This window comes from Ammospiza nelsoni, chromosome 5 (genome assembly GCF_027579445.1).
Source record: "Ammospiza nelsoni isolate bAmmNel1 chromosome 5, bAmmNel1.pri, whole genome shotgun sequence".
Classification (NCBI taxonomy): domain Eukaryota; kingdom Metazoa; phylum Chordata; class Aves; order Passeriformes; family Passerellidae; genus Ammospiza; species Ammospiza nelsoni.
The window spans coordinates 59,556,838-59,570,741 of record NC_080637.1 but is presented as its reverse complement, the minus strand read 5'-3'; the positions used below and the strand labels follow the sequence as shown (position 1 = coordinate 59,570,741).

The window sequence follows — 13,904 nt, the reverse complement described above, 5'->3', positions numbered from 1 at the left end:
CGGCGGGCACGCCGAGGGGCGGCCGCTCCGTGAGATGTTCCAGTTTCTGTGGGAATTCTGTCCTCCAGCGTGCAGGGAGCCGGAGCGTGCCAGCAAAAGGCTCCCCGATCACCGAAACTTCATACTTTTTATACATTTTAAGAAACAGAAGCATCAGTGATCACAGGCGTAAAGTTACCTAATTTGTTTGTTAATTAGTACTCAACCCCGTTTGCTGGGTGTGTCTGTGGCTTCTCACGCTCATCAGTGCGCAGCCGAAGTTCTCCCCATTTGAGTCTGGGGTCTGTTTTTAGGAGGGGGTCAGTGGTTGCGATCGCCGGCATTAACTTTCCCCGTTATTGCTGACTTTACCCTTGATGGCTCTCAGCCACACAGCCCAGTCATTTTGGGACTGTTTCCCTTTTTTTTCTTAAAAGATGGGACAAGAATACGAATATAGAATCACACAACGCCCTGGCCTGCGAGGGACCCTACTAGTCCATCCGGATCCATCGCCCCTGCCATGGACAGGGACACTTTCCACTATCCCAGCTTGCTCAGAGCCCCGTCCAACCTGGCCTTGGACATTGTCAGGGATGGGGAAGTCACAGCTTCTCTGGGCACCCTGAGGCCTCAGCACCTTCACATGGAAAAATTTCTTCCCAATATCCAGCCTAAATCTATTCATTGTGCAACTGCTTAATCCTGCGTGTGCCGCTAGAACTGCTGATGTACACATGACCGCAGATCCCGAGGTTTGGCTCGGCACTATCCTCACACCTGCAGGACCCGCCATCTGGAGGAGGGCCGGGCGTTGTCTCGCGAGATTTGGAAGCCGGCGGCCGCGGAGGGGCGTGTTCTCGCGAGAGCGGCGCGCGGCCGGTACCGCCCCCGCCGCACGGCGCCCCCTGGCGGGGACGGGACGCGCCGGCCTCCCCTCGCGCCGCCATTTGACATCGGTCGGGGCCGGTGCGGGCGCACCCCCGGCGCGGCCGGAGCCCCGGGCATGAGTGAGTTCGGTGGAGGGGTTCGGGGACACGGCGGGGGGTCGCCGCTGCGGCCGCCGCCGGGCGATCGGGAGCGCGGGCAGCCTTGCGTTGGGACGCCCCACGGCCGGGGGCGTGAAGGAGCAGGACGCCCCTTGCCCCCGCCTCAGAGCCGCGGGCCGGGCCGGGCCGGGACCCCTCACGTGTCTCGGCTCGCGCCGGTGTCACGACAGGCGCCGGTGTCGCCCCTCAGCGTGGCGGTGGCGCCGCGTTTTGGGGGCGGGAGGCGACGCTCCCCGCGGTGACACCCCCGCGACGCCGCTGTCACAGCGGAGGGGACACCCCGGCGTCTGTCACGCCGGGGGTGCGGCGGTGACACCCCCGGGATGCTCCTGTCGCGCCGGGACCTTTGCCCCAGCCTAAATTCCTTGGAATTCCTTGGAAATTGCATTCTGGCTCAGCGCTGCCAAACTGGTCTCCGTGGTAACACAACCCACAAGCTGTGGGAAAAGGTGGCTTCCAGTAAGGATAAAAAAAGAAAAAAAAGAGGCAGAAAGTTAGGAGAAGGCGGTGGTCGCACGGAGATCTTTATTCTTTGGTGTTGTTTTTTGGTGTTTAATTTGGTGATGAAAGGCATTAGCAGGCATTAGCAAATAGCAGGAAGTGACCGTGTGCAGTAGGAGTGTTGCTGGGGTGACTTGGGGCTCTGCTACCTGTTGACACGGCTGCGGTAACGAGCGTCTGTGCAGCTGGGCATCTCTGCTAGGGCAGGGCTCAGGAATCATTAACTTCAGCTCCCCTAGTCATGCTCATAAAAAATAATACACGATAAGAATTTGCTTAAATCAATTATATTAATGATTACTTGGAGGTTTTTCCACCTCCTAAATATCCAGGCTAACTCACAGATTTAGCTGTTTCAGGATCAGGCAAAGGTTTTGTTTTTCACAGGCAGCCAGAGAGCATTTTAAGATTCAAAGATTAGGACGAGTGTCTTGGATACTGAAATGTATCCTAGCCATGGTTTGGAGCCACTGTGAATCACCATGATACAAACAGTGATTCTGCTTTTTGAGGTACCAGTGCTGCCTGAAAACTGGAGCTGGGCCCCGGCCTGACAGGGGACAGTGACTGCAGAATTTTTGGGGCTGTATTCCACACATCTTTCCCAGCACATTCCCTGTGAAAAGAAACATCAGTGCCTTTGCCACAAACAAACTTCCTTTCCTCTGACATGGTTGGGCTGGGGCAAAACCAAGAAAGTGCATCTATTAAACAGATGCTGTTTAAAAATTTATGTGGATGCAGACAAATTGTCAGAGGTGTTAAGTGCATTGTAGTCTGAATGCCAAATGCATTCCCAGCTCATGCAGAGGCCTCGGAGGCTTTGTTTATACTGGTCAGAGAATTCCTGGAGAGTGAGCTGAATTAAAGGCTGCTCTTCAGCAGCAGCATGGATCTCACTAAATCAATTCCTGCAGCAGTTCAGCCAGTTAGTGGGGAAGGTCATCTTTTGTCTGGGACGTTTTCTGTAGGAGATCTGACTGGAGGGAGGAGCAAGAAAAGCAGATCTCTAAAAACAGTGCAGTGTGCTTCCTTTCCTTGTCGTGTTTGAAAGAGCTCCAAGTGCTAAGTCAGGGTGAATAAATCAAGCACGTGTGATAGCCCAGCACTGCTGGGGGCCTGGCTGTCTCAGATACATCCTATGGGAAGTGAAATGCCAGTGTTATCTGATAAACAGCAAACCTGCACATGCCAGAGTGCTGATGCTTTTGATAGCACATGAATCCCAGAGCACACAGGTAAAATGTCTTGTGTTTGAAATATCCTTCCTTCTGCTGCTTACCTGGGATAGGAGCAAAAGGTCAGCTGAGGCAAATTTGAGGATTTCTTTCAGTTTAGCTTAAGATCCTGGGCTATGATTTGTAAAGGTGCCTGAGAAAGTTAGAAAATCAACCTGAAGTGATTTTTTTTTCATGTAGCTGAGGAAAGGTTCAATAATCTTTAATGCTTACAAAAATCTTTACTCTTGCAAATAGCCTGGCTAAGAAATGGATTTAATACATTCTTTCAGTACCTTAAACATTTCCTAAACCAAATATTAAGCCTGATATCAACAAGGCCCATAAATCCTATAAGCCTCTATCACTGCTGTTTGATTGCTGAAGACTGTTCAAGGAGTTTAAATAGTCTGCTGAAAAGGAAATCTAAGTCCAAGGCTCCTTAAAATAGACTGAAAATCTTGGTCTTGAAACTCAGCCTACCAAGCATGAATATGGAAAAATGCAGTGTAAAGGCCAGTAGTGTTTGCAATAGACACAAGCATGTTGCAAGTGTGCCATTTCTGGCAATCTGCAATTCCTGTGAACGAGTGCTGCAGGTGGAAGGGCGATGTTTTAAGGGTGCAGTTGCTTCTTTTCATTAGCTGAGTTGCTGTCTCTCTCCATGCTTTGAAAATGTCACAGTTCCATTCCAGCAGCAATGCTGGTGTTCAGTTATGGACATGAACAAAACACGAGCCTTTTGTCTTCTGAACCTTCCCTGAGCAATTTTCTCTACTCCATCAGTTTGAGCTGTGCCTTCTCTGCTGATTTAAGTCATCAGAATCTGTAATCCTTCAGCATTCTCTTTTGTGCTGGATTTATACCTCAGTTACCCTGAAGTATATCTGTTAGGAGGGCAAATTACAGAAAAGTAGCACTAAAAATGAATGAGTTGATGTAACGTTCTTTCACTTTCCGTATCACTCTGCCGGAAGCAGGGCTCTGCCCAGCTTTGCCGTGCTGCCCTGCCTCTGGCGGCTGTGCTGAGCAGAGGTGCAGGGTGCCAGCGCTGTCTTTGTCCCGTTCAGAAATGAGCTGCACCATCGAGAAGGCGCTGGCGGACGCGAAGGCGCTGGTGGAGCGGCTGAGGGAGCACGACAGCGCGGCCGAGGCGCTCATCGAGCAGACCACGGCGCTCAACAAGCGGGTGGAGGCCATGAAACAGGTCTGCTCTCCAGCCCTGCCTGTCCTGGCAGTGCTGCACTTCCAGCTCTGGGGATTCTGTGCTGCACGGAGTGAGCGGGTGCTGGGGTCATCCTCTAGTGCAGACTGGGTGTTTTAGTAGGGGTGTGGCTGTCATCTAAAAATAGCTTGTTTATGTAGTTTGAGACTGTGAAAACATTTTCACAGTTACTCCAGTTTAAAAATGAGAACAAGCATTTATTTGAAGAATGCTGGTAGAAATGGGCTTGGTATCTTACAAACCACTCCGTGGTGTCTCTTGGTTTGCTCTCCAATGCAATACTACACAATTTTATTAATTTTGGCATGCCCATTTAATCATACAGAGACTCTGACATGTTTTCTTCTGTTCAGAATACTTTGTCTTTGCACTGTCTCCTTTTGTTTCCAAAATAGCCTTTTGGGCTTCTTTGTGCTCACTTCTGTTCTGATGTTGAGCTGCTCAAGACGTGTTGTTAGATTGAGTGTGAATTTCACAAGACAACTCTTGGGAAAACGTAAAGCTGTCTTGTGACTTTCCATATGGGAGTCCATCCTGTCACTTTAGTGAACCCAAGATATGTTAATGGGCCTATAAAATTAGGTGCAATTAGCATGCAATTCAGCCCTGTAAAACTAGGCATGCTGAGGCTTCATGGCTTCAGATCAAGAGTATCACATGTCCCCATGTGTTGGGAGTCAGATCCATTGACTCGGGCCCGAGTGACTTGTACCCACACAGCCTTGTGGCTTAAGGTTTTGGGAAGCCACAGTAAATGTCAGGAGGTTAATACCTCATGGTTTGTCTTTACCACATCTCTATGAGTTTTAAATTGCCTGATGGTGAACTTGGCCTGCATTAACTGAAGGTTAAATAGCATCCACAACACACATCTAAGGTGATGCTTTTGTGTCTCTAAAGGACAGGATGTCTGCAACACCTTCTGATGTGTGTGTGTTTGATATTATTATTTAAAAGCAAGCATTGTCTTCCTGGTTACAGGCTGTGAGTGACAGTAGAACTGGTGCTTTGTGACTTGCTGAGTAATACTTGCCTTTGGTTAATCAAATATGCTGTACCTTGTTGGTTTGTTTTTGTGATAACCAGTACCAGGAAGAAATCCAAGAGCTCAATGAAGTAGCAAGACATCGCCCTCGGTCTACTCTGGTGATGGGTATCCAGCAGGAAAACAGACAGATTAGGGAATTGCAACAGGAAAACAAAGGTAAAATATGAATATTCTACCCTTTTCAAGCTGCAGCCTGAATCACTGGAAACAGAGTTTTACCACTGATCTCTTTTCAAAACAGAGCTGTAGAAGAAATTTTTTCTTCTAATTTCAATTTGTCAGTTTAACTGATCAAAATTCAATTCAAGAGTCCTAAAGTCTCAACCTCTGGGACTTTTGAAGAGAGATTTGGGAAAAATTACTTTTTTTGGTCCTTACCTAATGTCCAGCACAAGTGAGGAGATAAATAGAACTTCATTCTGCAGTATAGGGATCTTTTTGGAGAAGTGTTTAACGACTGCTGAAAATAATAGGAACAGTCAGGACAAGTCACAGTGTAAGTAGAGAAGTATAATTCCTTCTGGAATTCTGTACACTAGGAATGCACTGTTCCTCCAAGAAAGTCTTAGATTCTAACAATTCCACTCAGCAAAGGATTCGGTGATCTCAATTCAGATGAGTCTTGCCTTGTTTCAGGCATTATTTATCCTTTAACTCAGTAGATTTTGAACAGAAGCATTTTTCAACTCTGGTTTTACCTTTACCAAGCTGCAGATTAAGACAGATCTGTGAACTCCTTCCTGCCTTTTGTACAGTGTGGCTTGTAGCAGCCACACTCCAGCTGGCTTTTGTCAGCCACAGGGACTGAACACGAAGTCACACCAACAAAAGACTCTTTGTTACTGACCAGGATTTTGCCCAGGCTGATCAGCATCAAAGGCATTTGCAGACCCTGTGTAGATTTCATGGTGCAGGGAGCGGGGACACTCAGCTTTGGGCTCATTTCAGTTTTCTCAAGCTGAAATCCTTGTGCATTTTGATTTGGTTCTCTGTGTTAAACTCTTACCTGCATTTTGAATTCTGTTGGCAGAGCTGCGCACGTCTCTCGAAGAGCACCAGTCAGCTCTGGAACTCATCATGAGCAAGTACAGAGAACAGATGTTTAGGTTGCTTATGGCGAGCAAAAAGGATGATCCAAGTATAATAATGAAGTTAAAAGAGCAACATTCCAAGGTAATGACTTCATTGAGGGCTTTTGCTTTGTTTTTTGGTTAACCTTAGTTTGTAGTGAATCAATTCAAGGCTCACTTCATGTCAGTTTTTTATACTATTGTACTACTAATGAGCCCTAATTTTTATAATCCACCCTGTGCAACACAATCAGGAAACTATCAGTTGAGTGAGTCAACCTTCTCATTTATTAGAACTTTTAACAGGTAGCATTTCATTACTGCATTTGCCTAATTTTCTTTTGTTTCACTTCAGTCTTTAAGGCAACTGCCCTGTTACACTGCCAGAGGTTAGTAATAGTCAGACTTTTAGACTAGCTTTAATTTATGCCTGTGACACCAACAAATCATTAATAAACCTCTGCTTAGAGAGAGTAGGAGGAGCAAGCTTTTTAAATTCAATATTTAATTTTTTCCCCCTAAATATTGTTAATAAATTTTAAAAATTAAAAGTCCTTTTGACTATTGATTAACTGGATGAAGCAGGAAACACAAGTATATGTTCAGTTACTTAATAGTCAAAGAGACTTTTAAATTTTGGGGGAATTCATTAATCTGGGTCACTAACAGATCTAAACAGGAGCTTTTTAGCAAAATATTACATTTCATTGAAAATGTAACAATCATAGAGCAATGCAGCTGTGTGGACAAACATGTTCTAAGTGTTTAATAATCTTTCTCCTCAGCTAATTTAAGTTTGCAAAGCAAACTTAGGGTCTGCTTACTGGGAAAACAATTTAAGGATTTGGTTCTTTCTTGCCTGCTTACAGCATCCTATGTGTGTAATTATTGACATTGGTATGAAAAAATATTATTGGATTAGAACTTTATCATAAAATCTTGAAAAATGACAGATAAAAATAATTTTCAACAGAAATTATCTCAGAATATGGTGTAGCACCTGCTTCAGCTTCAAGAGAGCCAACACAAGAGGGGTAAAATGAAATCCATCCTGAAATGGACTGTGATAGTTCATTTAGGAGCACTTCAATGGAAAGGCGGGAAAAAAAACAAAAAAAGAAAAACAGCATCTCACAATGTAATTGGAACAGGAGATTTAGGCTTCAACATTTTCATTAAACCTCTTCCTTTATGAATGCCTGATGAAAAAGATTTATCACCCTTATCCTGAGACGTAGGATTTCTGGAATTTCATTATTCATTCTCTAGCTCAAGCTTCATATTCAGAAGATTGAACAATGTTGAAACACTCTTTAAATACCTCTCTCTTGTTAAGCAAAAAATCCATTATACCCAAGGAGTTAAGCTCCCTGTTCCCAGTAATGCTATTTTCTTGAGTGCCAGCTGTTATTTTAGTGCCTGTTCACAGATTATTCCAAGAGCATTGATTGCTGTAGATGAAGAAGCACCTCCTTTAAATAGAACAACAGTGTCTGTTGGTGTTGTATGCAAGAGAAAAGTGTGTCTTGGTAGCAGTGACCCTGATCGAAGTGTGCTCTTTGAATTTGCTCAGCTGAAACAAGGGCCTGAAATGGGTGTGGCCCCTTTTTGGTTTTCTCTCTTTAGAGAGAAAATACCCCATGTGTATGAAAGAGATACACAGAGGCTTTCACTGTCACTGCACTCTTCTTTTTGTTTTCCCCATGTGCCTTCCAGAGCAGAGCCTTCCAGTTTGGTGTTGGTGTTGGGGTCTGACCTAACATCAGTGACCTTGGAACAGCCCCGAAGTTGTATTGATCAGTTGTATTGAGCTGTGAAAGCAGGAAGCAGGGAGAGCAGCAGAATATCTGAAACCCACAGCTCCTACCAGTCCTTCTCCAGGGTGCATCCTTGCCTGACCACAGCTTCCTGTCAAGCTAAATTTGGGAGTTCTTAAAAATACACTTCATGTCATCACCTGTACTAGAAACTGAGAAGAAAATAAAGATTTACAGCAAGTTCTTCCCTGCCCCCTCACATTGAGAGTGGGCATTTAACAACTGCTAAATTATAGCTTGGGCGACTGGAATGGCAGAGGGGAAAGGGCTGATGTTTATGTCAGTAAAGGGTATTTGTTTTGGTCAGATGATTCATTATGATTCCAGCTGAGGCAGTTCTTTGTGGTAGTTTAAAGGCAAGCTGATCATCTGCCAGCTGTATAGATCTCCCATCAAATTCATCATTTAAATGTGGGATTTAGCTTTAGTCTCTACAGTCCTTCATTTCAGCCCTCCTGACCTGCTTTTCTTGATACTAGCCAGTAAATATTGTGGATTTTGTCCAAAGGCCAGGTCAGGCACAACTAGACTGGCATCACAGCAGAGTTGGAATAAAAGACAAGTTGAAAAAGGAAAGCTGTTGGAAATACCTTTAAACTATTTGGCTTAACTGAGCAGTGAATGCCAGAGGGGCACAGGCTTCTCACGTAGCATTGCAGGGAAAGGAAGCAGTGACCCTTATCCTGAACCTCTGAAGTCCACAGCCCAAATAAGCTGCAATTGGAGGTGGAGTCAAGCAACAGTATCTAAAATAGAGAGTAGAGGACAGGTTTGAGTTTGGTAGTATATGACATGGTAAGGATGACCACTGCACCTGCTCTTTTTTAGAGAAAAATGCCTGTCCATGGACTGGTACTGGAGATCCAGTTTCAAACACCTGGAAGGAACATGGCTTTCCTTGCTGTTCTCACAGGAGTGGAGCTGTTTTGCATATCCAAAATTACACACATCGGTTCCTGCTGCACAGGAGGGCCTGGTCAGGGCAAGCACAGCACCATCTTGCAGCTGTTTTGGGGCCAGGGTTCACAGCTAGTTAAGCTTCTATCAGATTCCACTGTGAGGCAAACCAGGTTTATTTAAATAAACAGGACCACTGTGGCTGCCCACACTGTAAAGTTAGAGAGAATTGGTTTTCCAAAATTGAGGTCTGTGATAAAAAATGTCACAGCAGCTAAACAACATTTAATGCTTAGCTTTTTTAATAATGGAGAAAATGTATCACTAAGATATTACTGAATATTGTATCTCAGGAGCTGCAAGTGCACGTGGACCAAATTACAGAGATGGCGGCGGTGATGAGAAAAGCCATCGAGGTGGATGAAAGGCACGGCTGCAAAGAGCAGGAGCGCATCAGCCAGCTCGAGGTGAGGAGAAAGCTGCAGAGGCACAGATACTAAAGGGAGTAAAGATCCTTCCAGGTGTTTGATGGAGTTACTGTCCCAGCCACTCACTGCTGTTGTGTTACCCTTGCCTTGCTGGAGCAGGGGAAGCACCACTGCAGCCTTATCTCCAGGAGGGGGTGCTTAAAGCCCATCCAAGAGGGCAGGAGGGTCAGAAACCTCATGTGCTCCCTTGGAGAAGATGACACAGCACTGATTTCAAGTCAGTGTTTCGCTCCTTATGCATTGGTTTGGAGTAGAGGGGAGGCTTTACCTGATTTCTTTCTGGAGTCTTACTAATGTATTTTTCACTCTCTGGTTTTAGCAAGAAAACAAAGGCTTGAGAGAAATTCTTCAAATCACTAGAGAATCGTTTCTGAACCTCAAGAAAGACGATGCATCAGAGAGCACGTCCCTGTCAGGATTAGTGACAAGCAGCGATCTGAGCCTGAGGAAAAGCTAAGGACTCTGGGAATCAGCAAGCTTCAGTTGCACACTTAAACCAATGGAGCATCAGGGGGCACTGGTCAAGCACTTGTTACTGAATAGGGCACCAGCAAGAGGATACATCCAACTCCAGCTCAGTGGCTTTTACACTGTGTGACATAAATTCAGCTGGTGTTCTGCAATACCCTCAGTGACAGATTGATTGCCATAGATCTAACCTCAGTAGGAAATGGATTAATGCACTTGCTGAATTGCAAATTCTTTTTATATGAACTTGTTTTACAGATAAAAGGTGAGATTTCAAGTAATTTATATAAGTTATTGCTCATACAAAGTTCAGTGCAACTCTTAGATAATAAAGGTAAGATTTCAAGTCTAATCTCTGCCTTAGAAAGTAGTAACTTATGAATTTACTCTGTGCATGATTCACATAGCATTTTTTCCTTTTGTTTTGGTTTTAATAACTTCTCATTTTGCAACAAACCTCTTTGATGGGAGGGGCACACAGGCAGCATAAAATTTAAGGATTTCTGTCATTTAGCCTTGAGGTATCGCTTTAAAATACAAGGCCAGTTTTTAAACATAAGGAATGCTGTCAATCAATAGCTTGGAGTTTTTAAATCAAACAAGATTCTTTCAAATACGTGCACTGAATTGTATTGTGAGAACATGGAAAGAGCTGTTCCCGCTTCATTGTTCTCAGGAACACAGGAGCAATACAATTCTGCCTCAGCTTTTACCTTTCAGAGGGGAAATCCAGCTCAGTTCTCTGTCAGTAAAAAACCACATGGGTCCTGTGTCTTTCTTCTCCAGTTGCCTGCCCAAACTTCCTGGGTGAGGAATGGTAACTGGAAAGCACAAAAGCAGTGGCAGTAGAAATGGGGGTGGAGGAAGGAGGAAGCAGCTTCATGGCAGAGCTGGCAGCCTGCAATTAGTAGTCTTAATTTTCCTTTCTCCTGTACTAACTAGTCATCAAGAAGGTTTTAAAGTGAGTTAAGCAGAGTGAAAGCTGTCAGCTACAGAAAACTGTGGAGCTACAGCTGCCACCCACAGTTTCACATTCTGGCTGTTTAATAACCCACCAAGCAGCGTGAGCTGAGCTACCCTGAAATCAACCACCACTTAGTGAAGTTTGATTTTCAGTCACAGCAACACAGAAGGAACTAAACATCCAACACTGCCAAGCATGCCAGCTTCAATGCAGCTTCCTGTGCCCCAGCACAGCTTCCCTGAGCTCGAGTTAAATGTTCCACAGGCCTAAGGGGGAGCTTCCAGTGGCACTGAACTGACTTAGGAGCAGCTCAGTACCTTTGTTCTGTTCTCTCTGTTGCTGCTCCTTCCCGTGGTGCTTTAAAGAGGAAATAAGTGAGAAAGGAGCATTAGCAGGCAGTAAATACTGCTTTTCAGTGAATTAATACACATGCTGACAGGACAGGTAAATCAGGCCTCCACATTCTCACAGGCTGCTTTAGAAATGGAAAAGCTGCTGCTTCTCTGCAGAGCACCTTGGCTTCTTGCTATGCTTAGGGACACATTGAGGACATTCACATGCATGGAAAAAAGTTATGGCCATTTCCAGACTTGTGAAACAGCCATGGGGAAATTCTGGGGGAATATTTTAGCTCAAGCACAAAATATTCTTGTCTGCTTTTATATTATCTGTAAAGCTTCGCTGGTGCTTCTCTAATCTAGATTTTGCATTTCTGCCATGGCTTCAAGCTGCTGACTTACCAGAAGCAACATATTTTTTCACTGGAGTGTTCTGTTGTTGCAAACTTACAAGGAATTTTGGGTTCAGTTGTTGAAGTTCTTGTTTCTAGAAGCATCTTTTCAACCATGCACTGGTGTCAAGAGGCATTTCTATCCATTTGATGCTGAATTCAGCTTCGTGGCTGACTTCTAGTTTGGTTTCCAAATACAGAAGAGGGTTGTTGGTCTGTGGCAGTACTTTGAGGTTGCTCTATTAGGAAATAATGCTTGAGTAGTGTTTATTTTTGTAAATTAAAAAGGAAAAGTGACTTAATTTATCTACTCTTAGTCTTCACATTTGATACGTCTCCCCTTTCAGTCCCCTGCCCTGATCACTGTAGGATTTTAAAGAGCCTTCACAGTGTGTGGAGTGACTATTTTTCATTGCATACCTGTTATTTTTGTAATGCAGATGGCTTGAAAAGGATTTATGGCTAGAATTGTGTACTGTACAGTAAACTTATTTTATCAATAAAGTTGACTGAAAACATGGATGTCTCCAGAACTAAAGTAAGGTCCTGGCTCAGAGATGAGCCTTGTTGGCAACAAAAGATAAGAAAGTAACCAAAACTGTTCTGGGTGGCAGCTGTTCAGCTGAGGGAGACTGAAACTAAACTTGTCTGGTTTGTACAACTAAAAGCTTGGAACAGCTTTGACTTTCTAACAAGCACATGGGATTAGAAGATTGTTCAAATACAGAACTAATGACACTGCAGAATTACATGTACTGGGATCCCTCTATAAATGCTTAAAGGCTTAGGGAGTTTCCTTAAGCTCCTTTTCTGGTTAAAAGAGGAAATTTCAAGTGTTGTGTTGGAATGTAAAACTTGAACTTGGTTTTTTTTTGAGAGCCTGGAGTCTGAGTGTCCGGGGCATGACCGGCCTCACTTTGGCCAGGAGAGCACCGTGGTGCTGCTCACAGCATGAGGGCAGAGGGAAGGTGAGACCTTAAACTCCTCCTGTGCTACCTCCTGTCATGGGCAGGGACACCTTCCACTGCCCCAGGCTGCTCCTAGCCCTGTCCAACCTGGCCTTGAACACTGCATGGGATGGGGCAGCCACAGCTGCTCTGGACAAATATTTTGTCATTTTTTATCAGTTCTGCTGTGACAAATCGGCTGCACACACCTGTTATCTAGCCAAGCTGATAAGAGAGCACAAGTCAGCTAAATGAAAGCTGTAGTAGATGCTGTGTGCAAAACTATTATCAAGTCATTCCTTTGCTTCTGGCCCATTTAGCATATGTGGGACTGAACTGGAACTGCATGGGAGGAGAGACTGAGTTCCTGCTGCCTGCAACCTTCCTGTCCCCAGACACTGGAAGCCAGTGTGGCCCTTGCATCAGGGAATATCCTTATTTCCCACGTTCAGAAAACACTCACCTGCCTTGACCAACTGCTCAGCAAGGAGGGAAACACTTTGTCACTGCGGTCTTGGAAGAAGCACGTGCTGGCAGCACTCCTCAGGCACCAGCAGAGAACAGGTACAGGGAGAACCCACTAACTCCAGCATTCTCTTTCCATTTCCCAAGGTGAAGGTTTACTTTTTTGGAGAATGGCAGACAATGACTTCTCTGCAGTGTGCTCAGCACCAGAAATCCCCCAATCCATACACCTGAGGTGGCTCTTCCAGCAGTGAGCAGCAGTAGAGTTGGTTTTGAGAAATCAGTTCTTGAAAGCTCAGCACAGCACACCAATGGATGCAGGGTGATCAGCACCTTCCCTTTTCCAATACTACATTCAGGAACACTGCAAACACATTTTTAAATGACTCATCATCTGCAACTCATTGCATTCCTGGCTAAGCAAACAGCAGCTGCCCCTCCTACAATTCTCCACCTGTGCTTCTTTGCTTCCTGCATATGGCTTTCGCCCTCAGCATGCAGGATAAAAAAGAAAAAAAAATCGAATCCAGCTCATTTTGAGCATATTAGATATCTGATGCTTTTTTCAGCCTTGTGAAGATCTAGTTCTGAAGCAGGCAGGGAAGTTTTACACAGCCCTCTTCTCCTGCCACTCCCTCTCACCCCCAAAATGAGCTTGTTTATTGCTCTGGTTTGAAGCTGACTTATCCCAGTGTTGAAGGAAGCACAAAGCCCTTCATGCTCAGCCGGAGTCAGCTGGCTGCCTGGAGCTGGGGGCTGGAGCAGACAGGCTCTGAGAGCAATAAAATAAATAGAATAAACAACAAGCATCTGTTGAACACACAAGTGTTACAGGAGCTATTGTTTCCAGAGAAAATTCAGACACCAGAGCCTACTAATCCAGGATGTGGGAGGGGAAGGCAATCAGATGGACATTGGCAAAATCCAAATAAATCTGGATATATCAATATATCAATGCATTTCCTGCCCCTGAGTAAGGACACAATAACCTAACACAATACTCACCTTGCACACCCAAAGGCTCAGTGTTTCTTATGCT

General features: G+C 44.9%; 1 protein-coding gene across 2 annotated transcripts; it reads left to right on the top strand.

The window, feature by feature from the left end:
* The first annotated feature begins 906 nt into the window (after positions 1-906).
* On the top strand, positions 907-11,973 carry FGFR1OP2 (FGFR1 oncogene partner 2). 2 transcript variants are annotated; one of them, XM_059472254.1, is made up of 6 exons: positions 907-989; positions 3,817-3,953; positions 5,058-5,175; positions 6,050-6,192; positions 9,157-9,270; positions 9,611-11,973. In XM_059472254.1, the coding sequence occupies exons 1-6, from the start codon at positions 986-988 to the stop codon at positions 9,746-9,748; spliced, it is 654 nt and encodes a 217-aa protein (XP_059328237.1). In that variant the 5' UTR covers positions 907-985; the 3' UTR covers positions 9,749-11,973. The 2 variants fall into 2 exon arrangements, with proteins under 2 accessions (XP_059328237.1, XP_059328238.1); XM_059472255.1 differs by lacking the exon at positions 907-989 and adding an exon at positions 1,296-2,767.
* The last annotated feature ends 1,931 nt before the right edge of the window (positions 11,974-13,904 follow it).